The following is a 23,399-nucleotide window of genomic DNA, read 5'->3' as shown; positions in this document are numbered from 1 at the left end:
GGTACCTTGTATCACCCAATTGCTCAGTTTGGGGCCCTCTTTAGCAATAGCCATGTGTCTCTACGAAGCAATGGCCATGCGCCATACCGCAAAGTGAAGTATTTACAACAGTTTCCCATCTGGATTAACAATCCAGCACATGGTGTTTAGTTAAATGATTGAATCTTCCTCTGCTTTGGTGCTGCTGTTCTGGCTTAGTCAAGGTCTGCATATGCACAACCCACTCAGGAAGGATGAGCGACCATGTCCTTGCTGCTGAACAGGCGACCCAGGAATAAGTGGAAAAGACTCTTGTGATGTTTATTCTCAATATGAACATGCTGTGCTGCACTGCGCCTCACTCACTGCTGTTCATTATCCAGCAACAGCTAAGCAGGTTCCTCCAGTAAAGAAATCCAGCCTTCCTTTTCCTATATCTCTGCTGCCATAGTGGTGACTGTGTCTGCTTCAGCATTCAGCCTGGTTGCATCTGACAGTTATCAGCTGCATGTCATGATAAGGAAACATGTTTATAGAAGACACAAGCAGCACCAGCCCCCTCACAAAGTCTGTTACTTGTGTGTGATATGTAAACAGACCAGTGGATGCTTTTCTTAGAACTGGAATAGCATGGGAGGAACTGTGGTGGTTAAGGCAATGATCGCTTTGTTAACAGGTATTTGGGAAGGGGATGCTACAGTGTTGAGGCTGCAGCTAGTAAAGTTGGCATCAGCAGCCAAGAGAGGAGCAGGGCTCTTGCAGAGACCTGTTAGTTTTTTCTCTACACTTCTGTTTAGGTCTAACATAACACCACCACCTCCAGCAGTTCAGATAAAAGAACAAAACCAAAGAAGGCATCATCAGCTAGCAAAAAATAAAGCTCAAGCCTTAAAATTGAAAGGATGAGAGTCTGACTCTTCAGTCATATATGGAAAGCAAGTGCCAATAGCATTGCTTTCCCTGCCTGCCGAACCACCCTCAGGGATGGCCTAGTTTTACCTCCTTTGAGAAGGAATTCCTCCAAAGTGCTGCCACACACAAAAATCTTCTGTTGGCAGGACGTATAGCAGGGCCTCCAAAGAGGATTTCAACCTACAGCCGTGTTCCGATTGCGGATGGGGGGGGAGAGAGAGGTTTTTTCAGGTTTCATTGCCCTAAGCCACGATCATCACAGATGTTACGCCAGTGTATCCCACTGTACATCAAAGATCCATACTCTCTTTATAGGATTGTTTCTGCACAAGTATATTCCATCTGAGGCAGGGGGTATTGACATATAAATATTTGCTGGTGAAGTAACTGGAGACTCAGTACAGGAAGAGGCAAAAGCCACATGTGGTTCTTTCCAGACCAAAAGGATGCAAGGCTGGTGGTTTAGAAGGTTGCATTCACTCCCATCCCTCCCATCTCAACAACTGCTTTTGAACTGCTGTCTTTTTATTCCCTTTTAATTGGCAATGCTGACAACAGAAAGGGCTGGAGTGATACAGAAGTGGTATGAACATCTTCCTTCTTTTTTATTAAACATTGGGTCAAGAGGTTGTACACAAAATAAAATAAGTCAGACGTGAAGAATGATACTTCTATGGCAACAAATACTGGGGTGAGCTGGGTTTCCCTGGCCCAGTTTTCTCAGAGTATTGTGAAAAACAAAACTGGAGTCAGACAGTAGGTAATTTTAATCCACATTTTCTAAGCTACCCTTCAGCCCGACCCCTGCCCCACCCCACCCCATTCCCTCCCTGCCCCTTTTAAAACTAGGACACACTGGAACAGGGGAACACAAAGACAAGTGGAAGAGCCGTGTTGCTCCTGCTTCCTACCCCCCAACTTTATTTTTCATTGGAAGAAGTTAAAAAATTAAGATGAACCACTTAAGCAGTGGTGGGAGGTGGAGCAGCAAGAAATGGGACCAGGAAGGCTGTCCTCCAGAGGGCACCAGACTCTGCAGGTGCCATCAAAGGCAACGGTTTAGAAATGGAGTTGAAAATAAAAGACACATAAGCAAGAGAAAAATGTGTTCCCTGCTCCCCATCTGCCAAAGGAAAGACACATCTTCCCATGCGCATATAGCATGCAGCTCTTGCACGCATCTATCCATAGGCATGTGGAGGAAGGCCAAAAAAATCGGTTATTTACACTATGGGCTCAACTGTTTCACAGCCAACCATCTGGCTTCCTGGGGTCTTTGTATTCCATAATTGGAACCACAGCATAGACCAGCAGAGGCAGGGCAAGTGCTGTGGCTAGCAGCCCATGGGCCAAGTCCACGCACCCTGATGGCGGGCTTTGCCATTTCCACCTTGGTCTCCCCTCTTCCAAGGCTGTTGTGTCACGGTAGTTCTGCATGAACTCTTGGTCCATCCTCTCTACTCATCAGACACCACCCACCAGCCCCTCTTCACCAACAGTGCTGGCAGGGCAGGGAACCTGAGAAATGTTCATCTTTTCTCATGTTCGGATATGCTTAACGAAACCAAAACCAAAATCCCCAGCCCACAACACATTTCAAGTATCCCCCAAACAAAAAGAGAATAATTATAAATAATTAGAACTTTACAATTTAATAATCGACACATATACTATCGTATTTACAGTATCATAAATGCTTCTGTTACTTTTAGTAAAGCAATCCCTGAGAACAGTTAACGTTAGGTTTTTTTTCAGTTAAGGATCTTCACAAAAAAGAAAACGGTGAAATGTGCCTGTCTTGGCAGGCTGCACCTCTTACAAGGCCACTAGCCAAGAGCCAAGGTGGCAACGCAAGAGGCTGAGCGACGCATTACCCTGCCTCCTTCGAGGTGGTTTGCTTTTCAGCCTCCATCCGCCATGCCCTTTGGGAAAGAGGTATTCAATTTTTCCTGGTTAGCTTTTGGTATTGCCGAGGTGTTTGCGAGTGGGTGGGAAGCAAACCCTTCCTGCCGTGCTGCTTTTGGTTTACGTTCCTCAAAATAATAATAATCCAGGAATCCTCTCTGGATGGAAAACATAGTCCGTCTGGCCCAGTAGGCATGATTCCACCAACAGGGATCAGGGTTCCTCCCTTCCTTCTTTCTTCTTTTTTTTTTAACTAATGCAGAAGCTCATCCAAACCGCTCTCTCACTAGCAACATGAGCTTCTTCTTGCCCTTGTATATCTGCTTGAGGTTGTCTATGAACTGCGCAAACTGAATGTGGCCATCCTGAGCCAGGAGGAAAGTCTCCCGAGCTTTGCTGAGAAACTCTATGAACTCCCCATAGTGCCGCGGGCTGATGTGGGTGAGCCGAGAGTGCGTCGTGTTGATGTAAGCGCTTATTGTTGCGTCCAGCAGTTGGCGCAAAGGCGCTTTGTCTGTGGACATCAGTTTCCCAGAGTTCCTGCGGCCGGGAATCCCTGCAAGGCCCGGGGCTGTCATGGTGCAGCGGCGCAGGATGTCGGACAGCACCGTGGCACAATGCACGCTCTTCACCACCAGTGGAATGATGGCTGCCAGCTCATTCTTGCCCAGAGAGTGGCTGAGCGCACATGCCCAAAGCACGTCGTTGATGGCTGGGTGCGTGTCCTGGTTATAGGCAAGGTTGAGGTGGGTCATGGCGAGAGATGCCAGCTTGAATGCCCGCAGAGGGTACCCACGGTGCTCCATGTACCGTGCAATGGTGAAGAGCTGCGAGTAAGTCATGCCTGTGGAAGCAGCGTCTATCACAATTTGGTAGGCAGTCTCAAAGGCGATGTGGTCTTTCTCGCAGAGGGTCAGGGCGGAGAGAGCGCAGTTCTGGGGATCCTTCATGGCGCACTGCAGGGCCAGCGTGCGGGCACAGCTGGCCAGTTCTTCTCGCTGCGGGTAGTCCAGGCTGAGGCGCAGGATGGTTGTGTGGGACATCACTGTTGCTGCTACTATGCTGGTGGCTTCAGTGGGGGTGAAGAGGGTGTACCAGCTCTGCAGGATGCTGACTAAGGCCCGTACACCTGCAAGAAGGGAGCACAAGCTTTTCAACCAATAGTAAAGTGGCAAGCATGATGTTGGAGCACTTGAGTATGTGGCAGTGGCAAAAAAAGAGCCGAGTGACTGCTTCAAAACTGTGTTCATAAATATTATGGTCACTGGGCTCTGCAGTGATACAAAAGTGCAGGCTAAATCAGTCTGTATCCTAGAAGCTGGACATCACTGCTAAATTTGGCAAGGCTCACAATGAAGGGCTGTGCCAGTAACCAAAACTGCTACGATCACAGGAAGCTTAGTGTCTGGCTTAAGGTGGAAGGCCTCTGGTTTATGTTAGCCAAAAAACCAGATGTTTTTAAAAGCTGCACACAATGGTATCTTCCTTAGTATAAAATTCCATTTATCTGTTGCTGTTGTTTTGCTAGTGCAGGGATCTTATCACATGGGAAACGGCTACATTTGTGGATGTTTGGGTGCTGTTGCATGTAGCCTGCAAGACATGGAGCTATGATTCAAGATGTCCTTGATGTGAATCTTACCTCTGCCACAAACTCAGTAAGAGTTCTCAGGCAAGCCCTTCTCTTTCAGTCCTCACATTTGAGACATGGGGATGATCAGTGCCCATCTAACCTAATTGTTATGAGGATTTCAACAAGATGTAACACTTTAAAGTGCTGTCTTAAATAATATTATCCTTTGTGTGAGCTGGACCTGCCACTGGCTCATCAGAATGTACAGACTCCCTTTGGGCTGCAGCACTCCCTGCGACATGTGTGAATGAGAGATACCAACCCACTTCTGTAGCACAGGTCACCAGCCACCGCACCATTTCCCTCCGTCTCCAGTTCAAGGTTGATAGGGTCATGCGCATTACCTGGAGTGGCAAATGAGTGGACAATGATTATTTCCCAGAGACAGTCACAAAGCTTGGACTTGCACTTTCCTAGATCAGTATAACCCTGTATAACCCAGAGAAAGATATGAAGACTGGATGTACCGTATTTTTCGCCCTATAGGGCGCACTGGCCCATAGGACGCACCTCATTTTTGGGGGGGGGGGGGAAGAATGAATAAAAAAATTTTATTTCCCCCCCCCAGCCGCGGGGCTGGGGCGGGGGAAGCCCGAGCTCCCCCCCCCAGCCCCCAGAGCAGGCTGCTATCCGCAAGCCTTGCGAGCCCGCAGGAACTCCCGCGGGGCGCGCAAGGCTTGCGGACACCTGCATGAAGCACAGGGCATCCTCCGGAGGGTGCCCCGTGCTCCTGCCCGCAAGCCTTGCGAGCCTGCGCGAACTCCCCTGGCGCGCAAGGCTTGCGGATAGCTTCCTGAAGCCTGGAGAGCGAGAGGGGTCGGTGCGCACCGACGCCTCTCGCTCTCCAGGCTTCAGCAAAAGCCTGCATTCGCCCCATAGGACGCACACACATTTCCCCTTCATTTTTGGAGGGGGAAAAGTGCATCCTATAGGGCGAAAAATACGGTATTTCTGCTGCAGAAAATAAGCAGAACTGGCTTCATAAGCTCCTTGGATGAAGTCTACCTGAGAACCATGCATAAGCTGCTTTGAACTTTTCAGGTGGTCTGTAAATTCTTTCCATTAATTAACAGGTAAAGTTGAATGTTAAGAGTCCACCATAAAAGCAGCAAGAATGCCCAAGTTCTGAGCCAGGTTCAGACTCTACCACTGGCTTCAAGGGAGGCTTGCCCTTCGAAAACATAGGCCTGGAAGGTTCCCCGCTTTTCCTAGCAATCGCTTCTCTCCCTTACCTGCAGTCCCAGCTCCAGGGCCACATTGAGCAGGGTTGTGTCCGAGTTGTTGTCCGCAGGTGTAGCAATCTTGAAGGCATCCTGGGCCAGTTTAAAGATCAGAGAGGAGGAATGGATGTTCTTTTGAATGGCTTCCAGAACCGTACGTAGGCGCAGCATGTCCCCTGGATTGGAGACAGGAAAGAGCTCACCTACTGCCTGGCAGGTTGCTAACTCCCTACTAAGACATCAGCATTCTCACGATTAAACTAGACAGTACTGCACTCCTAAACATCTGGGAGCAGAGCAGAAAAGTGGATTCTTTCTTTTCCTCACAGCCTTGCTGGGGAGAATTGGGATGAAGTGTACATAAAAGGGACACCTTGAATTTCAGATCAAAGCCTTTACGTCTGCTCCATTAAGTGTTCACTTGACCCCTCCTCAACCCCCAAATTCTACCCACTTCAGCCTTTCTCAACTCAAGCAAATATCCTGTAGAGAACAACAAGAGTGCTTAGGAACAAAGGAATCTGGCGTATACAGTGGTGCCCCGCAAGACGAATGCCTCGCAAGACGGAAAATCCGCTAGACGAAAGGGTTTTCCGTTTCTGAGTTGCTTCGCAGGACGAATTTCCCTATGGGCTTGCTTCGCAAGACGAAAATGTCTTGCGAGTCTTGAGATTTTTTTTCCGCTTTCCCCCCCTTTTTCTAAGTCGCTAAGCCGCTAATAGCCTTTTAGCAGCTAAGCCGCTAAGCCGCTAAGCCTTTAATAGCCGCTAAACCGCTAATAGCGCTAATCCGCTAAGCTGCTAATAGGGTTGCTTCGCAAAACGAAAAAACCGCTAGACGAAGACACTCGCGGAACGGATTAATTTCGTCTTGCGAGGCACCACTGTACTGAGTCAGACCATTGGTCCATCTAGCTCAGTATTGTCTACACTGACCAGGGGCTCCTCCACACTTCTGCTTGTCCCGTGCCTTGAAAGCATGAGTCCAAGCAGTTTTCCTTTTCACCTGCACTTTCTAGCCACAAGTCCCAAGTGGTTTTTCCCCTCACACTGCTCCTTTCCAAGGGAAAACACGCTCTTTAGTGCTAAATCAGAGCAAAGGTCAATCCGGAGAAAACCCAAATTGCCCTTTGCTCCGACTGAGCGTTAAAGAGCGGTTTTCCCCAGGGGAAAGCAGTAGGACAGGAAGAAGTGTGGATGAGCCCTAGTGGTGGCTCTCCAGGGTCGGGAGCAGGATGCTAGACATTTGGTCTGAGCCAGGAGAGCTCATCCTACACGCCGTAGACATCCTAATAAAGATGGAAATTTAGTAATGGGAATTTTAAGTGATTAAAGGCAAAGCCCTGACGATAAACAAAATGTTGCAATGATCACATGCCCCAAACTGATTAAGTGAGCGCCTGTAAATAAAACTGGAAGTCCTTGCTGCGAGGTCAAGGAACAGAGACAGCAGTTAGCTGGAGCCTCATAAAACCAGTTCTCAAGGAAATGCCATGTGGGTGGACTGTGCGTAGAGGAAGAGAGCAAGTTATGGGGCAGCACAGGAAGGGAGTGCTCACTGAGGCTACCTTGTCCAAGGACCACCCAAAACGTGGGAGTCAACCCACCCACCAATGACCAAAGCTGTCCTTCATTGGTTTTTTGAACCACACTGGCTTTCTTCATTGCACAGGTCCAAATGGTGAGCAAGCCAACTAGAGTTTCTGGTGGCTATAATCCATTACACAAGGAGTCTTTCACTCACCTTTGGCTGCTGTCAGCATAGTGGAAGCAAGTTCACACTGTTGTGATTCCAAGTGTCCCAGAGTAAACCAGCGTGGGTATCTGCTAGGCACCACTGAAACAATATGGTGAGGGTGGGTGATGTCGCCTGAGGCCGTCGTTTCCAGAACGGGCAGCCTAGGGAGAACCAAACCAGCAATGTCAGGCCAGTGAAGAAGGGGTACCTGCCAGGGGTTGGGTCAGTCTTAAAAAAATTTTTGGCCTTCTTTGGCCATGGTATGCTGTCTGTAACAACTCTGTAGTAAACCTTGAGGTCTTCTACAACATATGGATGCAAGACCAGCCTTGAACAAAACTTGAAAGGCCACTAGAGAGAACTAAGGAGTGATTTATAAACTTGTAAAGAAAAATATAAGTTTAGAAACATCCCCCTCTTGTGCTTTTATGTCAGAGCCAAGCATGATTTGCACACAGCAGTCATCTGGTTTTGCTTAGAGATGGCGGGGAAGGGGGGCTGCCTTGCCCCAGGGCATCTGCTGCAGTTTGGAGCTACCTGCTCACATGTTTCTATTTAAAGCCTCTCCCCCCGCCCTCAGCCTTCTGGAAACCAGAACTCTCCCTCCCAGACCAACCTGTTTGCTGGGACACACAGCCACTACAACACCTGATGGCTTCCTGCATTTCCTGTTATGCCCTTCCTGATAAGAACAAAGGTACCACCCAAGAGACCAAAGGCATTGCTCTATCCAGTCCTAGCCTGCTTACTCTTTTCAATGCACTACACATTCTGGTTCACACAACACAACAAAACAAGCTATGGCTCAGTGAGACTCCGTGGACGTGCAGGGCTCCCACACTTTGCAGCTGCTTTTCTCCCACCCACCCTCCTTCCTACTGCCAGGCCATAGCTGAGGGTTGCCGCTCATAGATAGTGAAGAGAGAGCTTAAGCCGGAATCCCCATTCCAACAACATTGTGAGCCAAACCTTGGCTTAGTCTCTCATGGGTGCAGCAGTCAAAGGCCAGGATGAAGCAAAGCCTTCTCTCCTGAGATCCAGCATGTCCATGTGGTCTCACTGAGCCAGCTTGGTTGTGTCATGGGGACCGGCTCTTCTATCTGGCAGGAGCAGCTGTAAGCAGACTCTTTGCATTGGTTACTAAGGGTGGTATGTGAGGTCCCCATCAGGGAGCATTCTGAACCCTCCAGTTCTGTACTCCATCACTATGATTTGCCTGAAACCCACGTGACGATACTAGAACCACTGGGTCCTTATAATTTCAGAATGCTGTTCTGACTAAAATACCCATTTTCCAAAAAAACCAAAAAAGAAAAAAAACAACACACCACCTATATAAGTAAGGAATAAATAAATAGCCTATTGATGAAACAGTCCAACTGCACCTGCTAATCAGTAACTTTGTCTTTGAATTCCTTTTTAAAGGAAAATGCATACTAATTCTTCATTGAAAAACCTGCCAGGAAAATAAATAGTACTGTAGCAAAATGGATGCTGGAGAAGTTTGAGGACATAATAATTGAAGACACAGAGCAATCTGGGGGGGGGGGGACACTTGCCGTTCCCACCTTCATATTGCAAGCTGCCTTTTATTAAATGCTGGAAGGGGAAGGGTGGTACCAACCTCATGGAGCGCAGTGCCAGCTTGTAGGCCAGGTCAGCGTCGTGGGGCAGCAAGGCAGAAAACAGGTACTTGGCAAAGGTGTGCATGGGGACGCTTTCGCGGTGGATGACCTCGCCAAGGCCACTGAAAGGGCCACCTAGTCAGGAGCAGAGCCATGTCAGCATCTATCCTGCAACCAGACCCTTTGAATTTAAGCCAGAGAGTTTTGCTGGCTCAACAGTCCCGCAAGCAAGAGGATACCTCCCAACTGGCCTCTGTTACATAGTAGAGATTCAGACCAAAGAAGCTGGGTTCCTAAGTATTGGGGAGGGCCTACTTGATTTTGAAATTGCAGACCCAAAGGAATCAGAAGCACAGCCCCTTGAACCATCACACGGAAGGCCTGCTGTTGCTCCCCTTCTTCCTGATGCACCAGAAGCTAGCAGGGGACAAAAGACACTCTCCCTGCCCCCCCCCCCGGTTGCTGCTCTGGCCACACACTGAACTCCTCCTCCATATACAGTATGGGGACTGCAGAGGTTTGAAAATGCTGGCACAGTGGAGAGCATGGGGAAAGCAGAAATTTGCAAGAGCCTGACTCGGATTTCCTTCTCGACACAGCTGCAAGTGGGGAGCCTTGCGACAGAGGAGCTGCAATCCCCACTGCGACGGGTTCCTTTTCACTGAAAAACCTCCTCAAACAGCATCATGTGTTTCAAGCGGGTTTGTGAGCGTAGGGGAAAATGGGGGGAACAAACTGTATGGAGAGCATCAAGTTAAAGCATAAAAAGAGGGGTTTGTTTTTTGGTTTTGGTGGGATTTCTAGTGCTCAGGGAAGGGTGATATCTATACTGAGATCCTATCTCATTATGGTCCCAACCCCCATCCCATAATACATACATTGCTCCGATCAAATATCCTTCTGACCATCCATACATGATTGGTGTAAGTTATTGTGATCAAGAGGGATTTTCTGCAGAATATACTGCTTAATGCAGGGAACTTAAGACTGTTTCAGGGTAGTAGGTTCAGCCTCCTTCCTCCAGAGCGGTTGAGGGCAGCATCTCAGTCCTCTCACCTTCCAGGAGCAGGATACACTGTTTGCGTAGCGTCTGCACCAGCACAGCGTCCAGCTGCAGCTCCTGCAAGCGGGCAATGATTTGCTCCTCGTTGCGCCACACTTTGTCTTGAGCATAAAGGCCCTCCGGCATCACCCGCTGCTGCCCCATCCCGATCAGCGCGACTTCCAAAGCGAGGGATAGGTAGGATTCCCCGCTCTCAGGGCAGCTATTGGCCACAGGCACATGTTGATACACAGGAGGCTTGGCATCGCCAGCATCTAATGGAGAAGAGAGTTATCAATAAGATGGGCAGTGCAGCCTCCAGGTAGGGTCTCCCTCCTGCCTCATAGCCTGACTAGCTCCATCACTGCCATTGGTCCTTCTTAGCCTACTTGCTTTCAGAAGACAGCACAGTGCCTGCCTCCTGGCACTGCTCATGTGACCAAATGTACTGGGCTGAGCTGTGTTGAGCTTCACAGTCCTTTAATTCATACCAGCATTGGGGAGCTGCAAGCTAGGAAGGCCATAGAGCACCTGAGCCCCTCAATTCACCTACAATTCACCTACAGCAGAGAGGTTGTTCAGTTGTCATTGGCCTTCAACTCTCTGGCCATGCTGACTGGGGCTGATGGAAGTTGGACACCAGCAATATCTGGAGGGCTACAGTTTCTCCCTCCCTGATTGACAGGGTATGTTGGGCCAGAGGCAGCTGAACACTCAGACAGTCTGCAGGCCAGCATTTGTTTCTGGGACCAACAACTGGCTTTTGCATATTTCACAGAAACGGTTTGCCCAAAGACCTCTTCCTCTGGTCAGCACAGGGTGTCCCACAGGAATTCAACCACAACAGAATAAATAGCCTCTTCCAATTCTATAGACTGCAACAGCAGAAACTTGAAAATGGCTCCAACATGGAAGCTCAGGGAAAGAGCAGAAACTCTGCTCTGGGCTCAGGGTTTGGCAGTCTCATACCTGAAATTTCAAGGCAGTTTTCATCCTCTACTCGACATGCTTCTGTCAAAGTGAGAAATAAGCAACCAATGGGATTGAGGGGGTGCCCCACCCAGCTCTCCAGATTTGTGATGGTGGTTGCTCCTCTCTGCAGCAGTTCTGGAGTAGGCAAACAGAATAAGGGGAGTGGGGAGAAAATCCCACAGTAATTACTTATGATCCTTCCTTTCTGCCATAAGAGGCATAATCTCTGGTTCCATCTTCCAAGGCACAAAGTTTCACAAGCCTGGCAGAGGACAGTCAAGACTCCCCTGTATACACCTCCCTTTCCATTTGCTGTGTTGGTACCATGTTCTTCCATTGTGACAAGACTGAGATTACTATTAGGCAACGTGAGCTGGTCACTGTCCTGGCTCCCAACCTCAAACAAAAGACTTTGACTCTCGGCTTGGGAAATTCCCAAAGGTTTTATTGGTAAAGTCAGCACAGAGTTTCAGCATCAGCTGTAAGGGCATGATAAGCAGAATTCTAGGATAAGCAAAGCTGTTGTCCCACAACTTGACACACCTGTCCTATGGGGAGCTGTTGGATCTGTTCACCCTTGATAATGGGACCACAATCCTCCCCTCCCTCCCCCTCCATGTCAGCTGCCTCTGCCAATTCACCAGCTGCCTCTTCAGCTATCCAGGGACAGGTGCTCTCAGGAGGTGGAATGAGTCTAAAATGTTGGAAGAGGGGTTTGGGGGCTGTTGTTTTACTGTTTGGAAAAGCTCTAGGCAGCTCCTGGAAGGCCCCACAATGCTCATAAAAGCACCTAACTATCCTTCGATGGCCAGCTTAAACCCACAACAACAGGCCAACTCATACCTTTCTTTTGATGCTTGTATATCTCCAGCTGCCTCTGTTGTTGCAACCTTAGGGTGTTGATAATAGCCACCGTTAGGCGGAGTGCTTCCTTAGGATATCCATGGGAACGAAGGGCATCAACACGGGCACAGGCTGTGGGAACGTGTTCTGTGGCATAATACAAACAGAGTGTGCAATTAAGCTGGCAATATAGGCAAATGGTATTGTCTATGTAAGCAAATCAACTCTATGATCAGGAGCTTGGGATTCAATTTCTGTATCTAAGTTCTCTATTTTGTGGCCTTGTTCTTTATTAGAACCAAACCATGTGTGCATAAATATTACGTGGGGTTGTTGTTTTACATAGAGGAATTTCCAAATATACAGTCCTCCACCTGTAATCTGAAGTGGCAAAGACCCAGGTGGGCTGTCCTATGTTATTCTGATCACACGGTTCAGCTCCTAATCCTGCCAGCCCACAGTTGCTCCTGCCAGAAACAATAAAGGACCCACCTCTTACTTTCCAATGCAATCAAGTCCTACACCACCCATCAAGTTAAGGGGAGGGCTCAGTGGAAGAGAAGAACATGCTTTCCATGCAAAAGGCCCCAGGTTCAATCCCTGCTAGTCCTGGAAGAGACCGCTGTGTGAAACCCTGGAGAGCTGGTGCCAGTCAGTATCAATAAAGCAAAGCTGGATGGACCAGGGGTCTGACTCGGTATACAGCAGCTGCCTATATTCCATCAAGTGAAACTAGTCTTTGTGCAATGGCCAGACACTTTGAAGATGATGGCTGATTCCAAACAGGCAGAAACAGCATGTGGTGCATGTTGTTCCTAGACTTCCAACTGCAGGTGAGGAATTGCATGTTAAGATGTTTCCTTGTAGGAAAGACCTGTGTTTCATAGGCAAAGCTGCCAAGTAAAGGATAAGGTTTTCAGCCTGGCCTTCTCCCTGGCATGCTGGATTTCCATTGGAACAGAGGCACCTGCATTTGCTTTGTATAACTGATGCTGAAAATGTTCCCCGCATCCAGCTCCATCCTAAAAAGGGCCACACTTAGCTGTTCCACCACTCACACCTCTCAACTCTCCTTGCATCTCATCCTGCAACTTGGGCTCAGCTCCCTGAATCCCTCACTGGAAGCACTTCTCCACCGAGTGTGCATTTTGCATCATTCCTGAGGATCTCAATTACTCGGAAACAGCTTGCCCCTGTGAGCAACACCATTGTGTGGCACAGAAATTCATCTGTTCCTGCTGGTTGATCTCCACCTGAAGTCACAGTTGCTGTGGAGAGGATTGTGACTCTGAGGGAGCGGTCGTAAGGGGGAACAGACGACACACACGGGGGTCGGGGGGAAGCAACAAAGGGCCCGCTCCTCCGCAAATGTCTCTGCCGTGGGGAAACATAGAAGCCAAAGCCAGAGAAGCATGACTTCCTCTAAAGGAAGCATTTTCTACAAGGTCTCCAAAGGCCTTTAAAATGCAGCTATACTCCCTCCTCCAAATCTCCTGCTATTAAAGGCTACAGATGAGCAGAAGGCTTGAGGCACAAACATTTCAAAAAGAATCTCTAGTGATCGTGCATCATATAAAGCACGGCATCATTCAAATGCTGCTGGCAAATCAAAAGCAATTCCATGGTGCTGCTGATGTCCTCTAGGAGGAGCTCCAAAAAAACCCAGAGAGTGGGAAGACAAGACAATAACATTTCAGAATCACAACGTGTGGGATTAATTCCTTTGGCAAGTCAGACATCTCGCAAGCTAGGGAGGAATTTATGTAAACCACTGAGGGCTGAGGAGCAGGATAAAGCAAAGTTTCATCCAGAACTTTTTGTGGCTCCAGACGCTTGTTCCACATGATTCAAATGGTGCCACTCAGGATCTCATGCATTGCTATGGATGCCAGGCTGTGGTACTTGAATTGTGCCCAGGCACATCTGCAGCAAGGGATGAGACAGGTGCACCCCTCAGCTTCACTGGCACGCCTTAAGATATTGCCACCCCAAGCAATCACTTGGGTTGCTGGTGCAGTTGGTTCAGCTCTGGTGGGGTGCTAGAGAGTCCCTGAACTTCAGTACTCTGAAGAGCATAGCAAATGTTGCTCTTGATGGTGCAGCCTGAGTACTCAGCTGCAGAAGCAGAGACTCTGGGAGAAACTGCAAAATTGTCTTCCTGTGATGACCACACCTATAGCACTCTGACAACATGTGACTAAGCACATCTGCAGTGTGAAGGAGTTTGGGTATCTTGGTTTTGGCCTTGCTGAGACACACACACACACACACACACACACACACACACACACACAAAATCTTCCTGTATAGCTGCTACCGCAGCTTAATGTTTGAACCATAGATGCGGAGTCTCCTGTTTAGTGTCAGGCAGATAACCATCTTTGTTGGCATTACTGCCTTGGACAAACTTCTCCAAGGCAACGGACTTAACTTACTGTGTAGTATAAGGCTTTCCCCATCCTGAAACAGAGAAAGTTTCAAGAAATAAAGGAATTCAGTGTTGTGCTATATGACCATTCCATCAATATTTCTGCTTGCCAGATGGAACTATCTCCCCTCCCCTTCCCCAGTGTTCTGTTTGAGGGGTTCTTCCAACCCCAACCACAAGCCAATTTAAGAGGTGCAGGGAAGGAGAGGGAGGAGACCCTGTTGCACTTGCAGGACTCGTTACACTGGCTCCTGCTAACACAACTGCTTAGATTAATCTGTCCCTTGGTATCCCAAGAAAAGGACCAGAGGCCAGGTTAGATGTCTTTGAGGCCAGGCACAAACTTTTTGTTAAGGGACCCAAGTCTGCATAGGAAATGACTAGATGCCATAAATTCTCAGGTTCCGCAAGGTGAGTAGATGATGTGTTCTTCCCTAAAGTGACCACAAATGTGTACTTTTCTTATTTTACCAGAGTAGGATTCCAAATTTAATTTTCCAGTCATCTCTTGAGCAAACACAATATTCTTCCTTCAGCATACTGGAATCCCCAGAGTAGTGTGCTACCAAGCAAGAACATAATGGCTGCTACCAAGAAGAGTAGCAACTTACCCAGCCACAAAGGCTGTCCTTGTGAGTTGAAGAGGAGGCCCTCACCCTCCCTTTGATAAGAGGGAGAGATGTAGAAGTCGCTGCTGATTATCCGCTGGAGGTGACTATCCTGCCAGTGCAGGTCACAACCTTCAATGGCACGAGTGAACACTGTGCGTCTTGACCTTGCTAAAGAGCCTACAAGGAAAAGAGCACACAGGGTAGCCAAGTGTGTTGCATGGACTTGGTTAATGTTTGCCACCATGGGTCTGACCACTGAGGTGCTCAGCCATCACCACAACAAACCACACCACAATAAGCAGAATTTCCTGTCACCATGTTTTTAAAATTTAACCATATCCAAACAAAGTAATTCACTAGAGATTTGCTACCACGCATGTCTAATATATCCCTCCTGCTTGCAGCAGGACTGCTGGCAAGCAAAGACTTGAAAATCCCAGATTGTACCACTGCTATAAATTAATTAGGGCAAATCAGCATGCATTCAATCTAAATAGCTGTCAAATTTAGAGATAGATTTGAGGCCAAAGGGTGAGGAGGGCTGACAGTTAAGGAGCTTTGGGTTTTTAATCCAAACTGTGGGAGCGTTCGCAGTTTAATGGGAGGAGGCTTCCAATACCTAATTATGCTTAGAATTGCTAAACGCCCTACAAAACAAAACGGATGCAGTTTCCTCTCTCTACAAGGGTTGCAATGGACTCTTCACAATGCAAAGTACACCGCTGGTGCTTGTGCAGACTTCACCCTAAAGTTCCAGCTATACGAATGGGCTTCATCACAATGACATGCAGCACAGGGGATATTTGAGGACACTGAAAGGATTCACTGAACTTTAACTTCTTCTTTTTAAATGTATTGGTTCTTGTTTGTAGTAGTAGTATGCAAAACGACCAATCCCGCAGCAGTACCAGCCCTCCCTGGATAACCATTCCTCCCATGACCCAAACCCAGCAAGAGTAGATAAAGAGGATAGCAAGAGAATGGATGGGGTGGGGAAAGCATGAGCCACCAGAGATACCTAGAAATAGAAATGGGAAAAGTCAGTATTCCGAAAGCTCTAAGAATTCAAGCCAGGCAACATTTGCATTTCAGCAGTTTCCCTCTCAATGAGCTATTTTAAACAGAACATGTATGAAGTGTGTAGTGTGGAAGAAACCCTACTGATAGGGCTGCATGTCTCCATACGGTAAACTTCACCCTGGTACTTCCATAGAGGAGTCTACCAAGTGGCATGCAGAGACAACAATAGGGATAATCTCTCACCTGAGCAAGCTTTTATATTTGAGCACAGTCGGGGTCTTTCCAGTTGTTTTTTGTTTGTTCAATAGCTTGTTATAACACTGGGGTTCCCTGGTGTGAAAAACATTACATAGCAGAAGACAAAACACTCTCACCCCCCCAACTTACTCTGCCTGTGACTGGAGCTCTGAGTAAGTGCACTAGTGATGTTGGGAAGTTCATTGCCGTAATTCCCATCCTCCAGCGGGCAGACATCCATATCTCCCCACTTCCGCAGCTGTCGCAGCCAGCATCCCTTCTCTTCTAGTGTGCAGTGTGGATTTAACACCACACACACCCACAAGGCCCCTGTATGAATGAACCAGGTGCAGAAATGCAGAAGGAGTTATTCACTGCTATCTTGTGTAAGCATGCAGCAAGGTTACCCCCACATTGTTTCCCTGCCTGGGGAATTTTTTTTAAGAAACATCCACATCTTGCTTCAAGGAAATGCACTGCACATTGGGAGGGAGGATTTATAAAAGCAAATAAATAGCTAAAGTCAACATTTTTCCATACAGAAACTCCACTGTATTCTTGAGAGATGGAAATTGGGAGACAATAATTGCATATGCATCTGAGATTATTTTGATCTGCCAGGACAAAATTCCTGTTTGAACTGCACATCAAAGACTGCTTTAAAATACTGCAGCAAGCCCAAGAGTCAGAAGTTCCGAATCATAACCTGATTTTTACCCAGTAAACGATTGCTCCACTTTAGAAAAGAAATATCACAATGGCATTTCATCTGCCATTGTTCTCCAGTCTATTTGCATTGAAGAGGTTTTTGATGTTAATTTTTGAAAACTACTCCCCCCAAACTTGAAGTTTTCACAGCACCCTGCTGGCATAATGCTCCTTACTGTGATCTTGGCATAGCTGTCGAACAAAAGAGTGATCAGAATGCATAGAAGAGGCAAGGAAGAGATAGTTATGTAAGTTTTTGGACTACAACTCTCATCATCCCTTACCAGGAGCTGATGGGAGCTATAGTCCAGCAACATCTGGAGAGCCACAGAATAGCCACATCTGCCCGAAAGCAACATACAATGCCTCTTTGTTAATAATAATAGAAAGTTTTGTGGCACTTTAAAGACTAACAAATTTATTATGGCAAACGTTTTTGTGGACTGCAGTCTACTTCATTGATGCTTTTATTCTTAGTTACATGCAAAGGCAAGACAATTTCAACCATACCATACTAAAAATAGTGTCAAGCTTTTGGTCCTGTGCTACAGAACCTTATTCCAGCCAAGGAAGAGAATTCAGCCTTCAGAGAAAGCTCTATAGCAGAAAGCTGTTTATGCTAGTCCTAAAGCACACACACATGCATGCACACAGTTATATGTTTGATTGGGCCAATTTCACGGCCTGCAGGAGTTCTATGTAACTCAAAAACCTGCATACGTTTCCACCAAGAGAACATGCTGTAAGGAAAAGGTATCATTATATCCAGAGCTAATCTTGAGCTTTGCACAACTCCAACTAAGCAGGCTGCTCTCCTCTCACAACTGGCACTGACTGGGACTCTTCCTGCTGGCTTGGGAAATTACCAATTCCACTCGCAGCCAGAGACTGCAGCAGGTCTGCATAATATATGACCTACTAAGCAACACAGAGCCCACCAGCTATGCGTGGGGCTACCAGGGGCTCTGTAAACCTCTTGCACTTGCCTGTTTGCTAAAACAGGAACTCTGCCAAGGACCTGGTGGGCTTCCACACACCGCTGGTGGGCTCTGTTCAGATCTGGTAGGCTGCAGGTTTGGGCTATAGGGCAGCAAAAGCCATCCATGTCTGCCCATTCTGTTTTGTTCATCTTGCCCTCAACCCCACTTGAGAGTCTGTTAATCTCCTTCTCCAGCCTTCTTTTAAGCGGCTCAGACTTTTCCACAAATCTCTGGAGAACGAGCAGGACCTATTTTCGCCTCCAGAGCATTCTGAACAGCAGCGGCATGGAACTGTTTGGGGGCAGTTCCTGGCATTTCCTTTTGGGGCCCAACCACAAATACAGGGCAGCCACCCTTGAACTTCTAAGAGTCTCTTTCCCTTTCCTCATACAGGGTAAAAGAGTGCAGCTCTATAGATCTGGCTTTTGAAGTCTCCCAGCCGGCAAGTCCTCCCATGGAGTTCAATGGCCTGCAGCAGGGCTGTTTCCCCAACGCTGCCAATTTAAAGAGTCAGTTCTTTTGATAAAGGGTTGGGATAGTGCCACAATGCTCAGCATAAAGTAATTCACAGAGCTGGCTCCTGGGTGGCAGGTTTCTAAACTCTCCTTTGGGTTTATACAAAACAGCTGATCTAAACCTCAGGCTGCTGGAAGTGAATGACAGGGGATAGACCGCTCTCTAATTGCCCTGTTCTGAAATCTGATACTAGTTACTGTGTTGGGGGAGGGTAATAAGCTACACAGAATGTGTGTCATCAACATATGACTTAACACAGAACGCTGGTGAGAGCCCACTAGCATCGCGGTACTTCCTTGAAGTACTAAAGCACAAATCATTTCTGCACAATTATGCTTCTTGGACAATAAATGTATAATTTGTTATTCATTCATATCAAAGTTGTATATCTCTCTTGTGGATGCTGAAACTGCAGCAGTGCCAACTTGGAAATATGCAATGCTTCCTCAAGATACCATAGCCGACTTATAGAATCAACAAAAATAGTTTGTCAACTTGTGTGGGAACAGCAGAAACCTACACTAGCATTGTTTAGAATGTCTCTATTTCAGCAAATATCCAACTTCAACTTACAAACACTGATATTTTTATATAGACAGAAATATGATGTTAATTATAAACCATCATAGCTATCCAGTGTGAACAAGGCTGGCTGGGCCTATGCCTTTCCTTTGGTTGTGTCCACACCAATTTGAATATCTATTTACCTCTTCATAAGTGATTTGTTGCATGAATGTGCACTTTTGCAGCAGGGGACACGATGAGAAAAAGAGAGAACTTTATTCAGATTTGGAATGACATAATCCAGGAGTTGGAGTGCAGAATTTGTTTCTATGCATAGATGGCAAACTTGCATGTGAGAACTGTATAGGAATTTGGTTAGCTAACTGACAAGCTACACATGTCCCTAAGATCTGCAAGACCTATTTGATGCCCACAAAAAGTGGCAGCAGGATTAACTGAGTGTATTCCATCAAATGAGTTAGATCCAAAGGATTACAAGTGATGGTAGCAAACAGATCATAGTTAAGGAGAACAAACCTTAACCATGATTCCAGGTTTCCTTGGCTTAGCTGCTGCACTGTTCTAAAAAGACTAGAGAGGAACAAAGCAGGTATGAGTTCCTCTCCACGAACAAGCATCTTTTCACAGTCCTGGTAAGTCATAGCTTAGTCTACCATGACATGCAAATGAAACCACTATTACAGAAGTCTGATATGCATGAACTGCCACTGAAGTGAGACTTAGAATGCTTTGCTACCAGCAAGGAAAGAAGGAAGGAAGGAAGGAAGGAAGGAAGGGGATCAGATTGCACTTGCCCATGTTTGGTTTCTGAAAAGTGTGCAAGTAATAACAAGACATCCCTGACCTGAACTCCTGAATCTGGCGTATGTTCAGTCCTCAATAGTATCCTACCTCTTGGACAATACCAATGCAAAGGAAGCTACCAGATGTCCACCTTATGTTACCTTTGATAAGAGATCCAGATGGATATGCTTTGAAGGAAATGGAATGAGAACCAGTATATTCTGTGCTAGATGTGAAACGGTCTTTCTAGCGCAAGCCCTGACTGCTGCTGACACCATTATTTCAGAGCCTAAGAGCGATGAAAAACTGACAACCTGTATGGATGCTGTGCTTTGCATGTTCTGCAGCAAACTAAGCTTACTCTGCAATCTGTGGTAGCCTATGATGCTTGGCCTGTCTCTAGGTCTGTAGTCTTCAACTGCCCTGCCTTCACCTAGCCTCTGTATGCACGCTGAACACTTGATTATTTGGTTTAGGGGACTAAGCTTTGTTTGACCAATTTTAAATAAATGTTTTAGTTGGTTCTCATATGAATGATGAAGATCTACCCTTTCCAAAACACAGGTAGATTTTAGCTAAAGTACCGGTATGTTTCTCTCTTCAGACTGAGAACTCCTGGAATATGACTAATGTTATCAATGCTTGCTTGAGTTTGAGCCATTTTTAAGGTTATCACATTCATGTAAGAGCTGCCGAAAGGACATCTTAATGTGGTGTGTTTAAATGCTCCGTGTCTTGTGCACCACCCAACTGTGCGGGCATATCCTTGGAGATGTCAGTGCTGGTGTGCATGGGCACTCTATCTAATCTGAAAACGTTATACCTTGCCTTTCAGACTACTTTCCAATGACTGGGTGATATGCACGATGTAAGCAGTATTTAAATGTTACAGCTTCACAGAAAGCACCATGGAAAAGGACACAGCAGTGTTCACATGGGAGTGGTTAAGTCTATAATTAGCCCAAGTGGTACATATACTAAAATCCCTAGTAATCAGTACTGCTATTTATGTCACTGCACAACTGGCTTTTCCATATCACCTTGAAAAGGTGCATATATTAAAATTGCCCATATCATCTTGAACACATGAACTTGCCTTCCAGTGCTGGTTCATCTATCAGTAATGTCCAATACACCCAGAATAATTCCTTGTGTCCTTTTTTAACCTGGAGAGGGATCCTGGGATCTTATGAATACAAAGCACATTCTCTATTGAGCTATAGCCCCACTTAAAAATATTAAATAGACACAATCCATTTAAAACAGACACAATTCCAGAAAACTGTCTCACCGTAAACCCTTTAGCTGCACTTTATAAAAAAAAGCTGCTCCTTTCACTCAAAATAGTATACTGTTACCAATGTATTTATTTATTAAATACATTTCCATAAAATCTCATAAAAAAATTATTAGAACAACCTTCTTCTCTCTTTCAAAATCTCTCTCGCATAGGCATAAGTATACTCAACTATTGTCTATCCTTTAGATCTTTTTTAAAAAGAATTTTTATCAGGATGATAGTAGATTAAGAAAAGGAAAACTTTACCATTTTTCTCTTAAGACCACAGTTTTCCATGGCCAGGATTTCACAGATGCCTATAAGGAGTTCCACAAGGATATTATTTGTAATGGCAGAGAAAGGACTTGTCCATGCATAGAGTAGCAGTTTCGACCCCCCCCCCCCCAGGCCTCACTGGTGCTGACACAATCTGAGAATGTGCCTAGAAACACACTCCCAAGACCCTCCACAATGTGCAGATGTTTCTGAGGACAGGAATCATAAGGAGAGACTAGAGGTGACCACAGTGCCACTGACTGAACTGAAACCAAAACCCAAAGTCCAGATGTAATAATGCCAAACCATAATCTGGCACTACAAGAACAAGCCTTGAGCTCACACATTCCCTCCTCTTCCTCTATTGACTTGAATCCAAACAAAATGGCAAATTATAGTTTATGGAAAACCAGGAAGTGTGGGAGGTAATTGGAGCTTGTGGGGCCTGAGGCTTGTTTGTTTTGTGTTTCATCTGAACTAAGCCTATTTCCCCCTCATTTTATTCTCTCTACCCCACCCCCCTGCAAACCTAGCCCAATCCCCAACTGTAAACAAAGGAAATACATAAACTGTCTCCAGAGAGATTAAGGTCAAGCTGTAGTCCAACTGTTTTCAATCTACTTCTCACAATTAGAATCTAATCTCCAATAGTGCACTGCAGCAATTAAAGCCCCAAAGATTCTCATGCAATGGCAATATTAGTTTTGCTCTTGTGTTTCAACTGGCAGAATAATCTGCACACACCATTTGTGCTTTAAAGAAATGTCCAACGTTACTGGGAATAAAAGACCTCCTTTCCATGAACCATGGATCTGAATACAGTGGTGCCTCGCAAGACGAAATTAATTCGTTCTGCGAGTTTTTTCATCTTGCGAAGCACGGTTTTAACAGTATTAACGGTTTTAAGAAAAAGGAAACAAACTCGCAAGACGTTTTCGTCTTGCGAAGCAAGCCCATAGGGAAATTCGTCTTGCGAAGCAACTCAAAAAACGAAAAACTCTTTCGTCTTGCGAGTTTTTCGTCTTGCGAGGCATTCGTCTTGCGAGGTACCACTGTACCAGTTGCTGGAAAGCAAGATGCAGTGAGGGCTATTGAGCTCATGTCTTGCTTTTGGGCTTCCCAGGCTAGATGAACCTTTGTTGATGCTGTTATGCTTAACATAGATCTCAGATTACACTGCAAACTAGATAGAGGTTTTCAAGTGGAATAATTCAGCCTGAGCTTGAAAGCATGTAGTTCAGGACGGCCAGCTTTCTTCTTCCTGCAAAGATCAGTAAGGCCTTTTTGGAATATAAAAGTATGCTTTCTGACTTGGTGCCCCCACCAACCTATAAAGGAAAAGGGTGAAGTGCCTTACTGGGGGGCAGTGGACCAGTGTTGTTTGCAGCCTTTAAAAGGGAGATGTATTCTTTGGCTCTGGAGAGAAGGAATACATAATTTTCAATCCTAACCATGGTTTGTTTGAGACAAGCCCACTTCAAAGCATTGGTTAAACTGCAGTTAGTGGAAAATGAAAACTGAAGCTTCCAATCTCTTTCTTGCAGCCCGGCCAGGCGGGGGGAGGGCGAGGGGAAGGAGCGCTAAAGTCTCACTGCAGCTCTTTCTCATCAAGATAAACCATGGTTTATTGTGACATCCAAACTCAACCACCATCTCCCAAATAAAAGGCTATGGCAGATTGTCTTGGAATATAAATCTCTTCCCCAGTTTTCAGCCACAAGCAAAGTTCAAAGAGGCTGTTTGCATGGCAGCCTACAGGCCTCTATTACGCTAACTGACAGTGGCAGGCACTTGCCCTGGCTGCTAAAAGGCAAAGATGTGGCCTGAAGGCAAGCTAGCTTTCTATGCATTACTCATTTCCTATGCAGATAAAGAACATGAGGGCAAAAGTTTCTCCAAACTCAGATATTAAATTGCAAGACAAGCCTGTGAAAAGGGGACGGGGACAACCATATCTTGGGGAGGCACCATAGTTTTAGAGCATATGCTTTGCATAAAAATATCCCACATTCAATTGCTGGCATTTCCAATTAAATTAGAATCTGGCAGATGATGAGAAAAAGGCTTCTGTCGGAGACCCTGGATAGCTGCGGAGAATATGAAGCTAGTTGGACAAATAAACTGACCTGGTATCAGGAAGTTTCCTGTGTCACTAAATCTGAAGGGAA

At 46.3% G+C, this 23,399-nt stretch overlaps 1 protein-coding gene across 4 annotated transcripts in view; it reads right to left on the bottom strand.

The window, feature by feature from the left end:
• Nucleotides 1-1,472: 1,472 nt before the first annotated feature.
• ZSWIM5 (zinc finger SWIM-type containing 5) overlaps nt 1,473-23,399 on the bottom strand; it is a 123,486-nt gene continuing 101,559 nt past the window's right edge. For all 4 annotated transcript variants that reach the window (XM_081009348.1, XM_081009350.1, XM_081009349.1 and 1 more), the window contains exons 5-14: nt 16,315-16,494; nt 14,908-15,084; nt 11,869-12,015; nt 11,023-11,160; nt 10,068-10,328; nt 9,011-9,146; nt 7,393-7,547; nt 5,662-5,825; nt 4,692-4,773; nt 1,473-3,925 (exon numbers count right to left, since the gene is read on the bottom strand). In XM_081009348.1, the coding sequence (XP_080865474.1) occupies nt 3,063-3,925; nt 4,692-4,773; nt 5,662-5,825; nt 7,393-7,547; nt 9,011-9,146; nt 10,068-10,328; nt 11,023-11,160; nt 11,869-12,015; nt 14,908-15,084; nt 16,315-16,494 (2,303 nt within the window). In that variant the 3' untranslated portion in view covers nt 1,473-3,062. The remainder of the gene's footprint in view (nt 3,926-4,691; nt 4,774-5,661; nt 5,826-7,392; nt 7,548-9,010; nt 9,147-10,067; nt 10,329-11,022; nt 11,161-11,868; nt 12,016-14,907; nt 15,085-16,314; nt 16,495-23,399) is intronic.

Source organism: Podarcis pityusensis (genome assembly GCF_964106645.2).
Source record: "Podarcis pityusensis genome assembly, chromosome: 6".
NCBI lineage: Eukaryota > Metazoa > Chordata > Lepidosauria > Squamata > Lacertidae > Podarcis > Podarcis pityusensis.
This window is presented reverse-complemented; position numbering and strand designations above follow the sequence as displayed.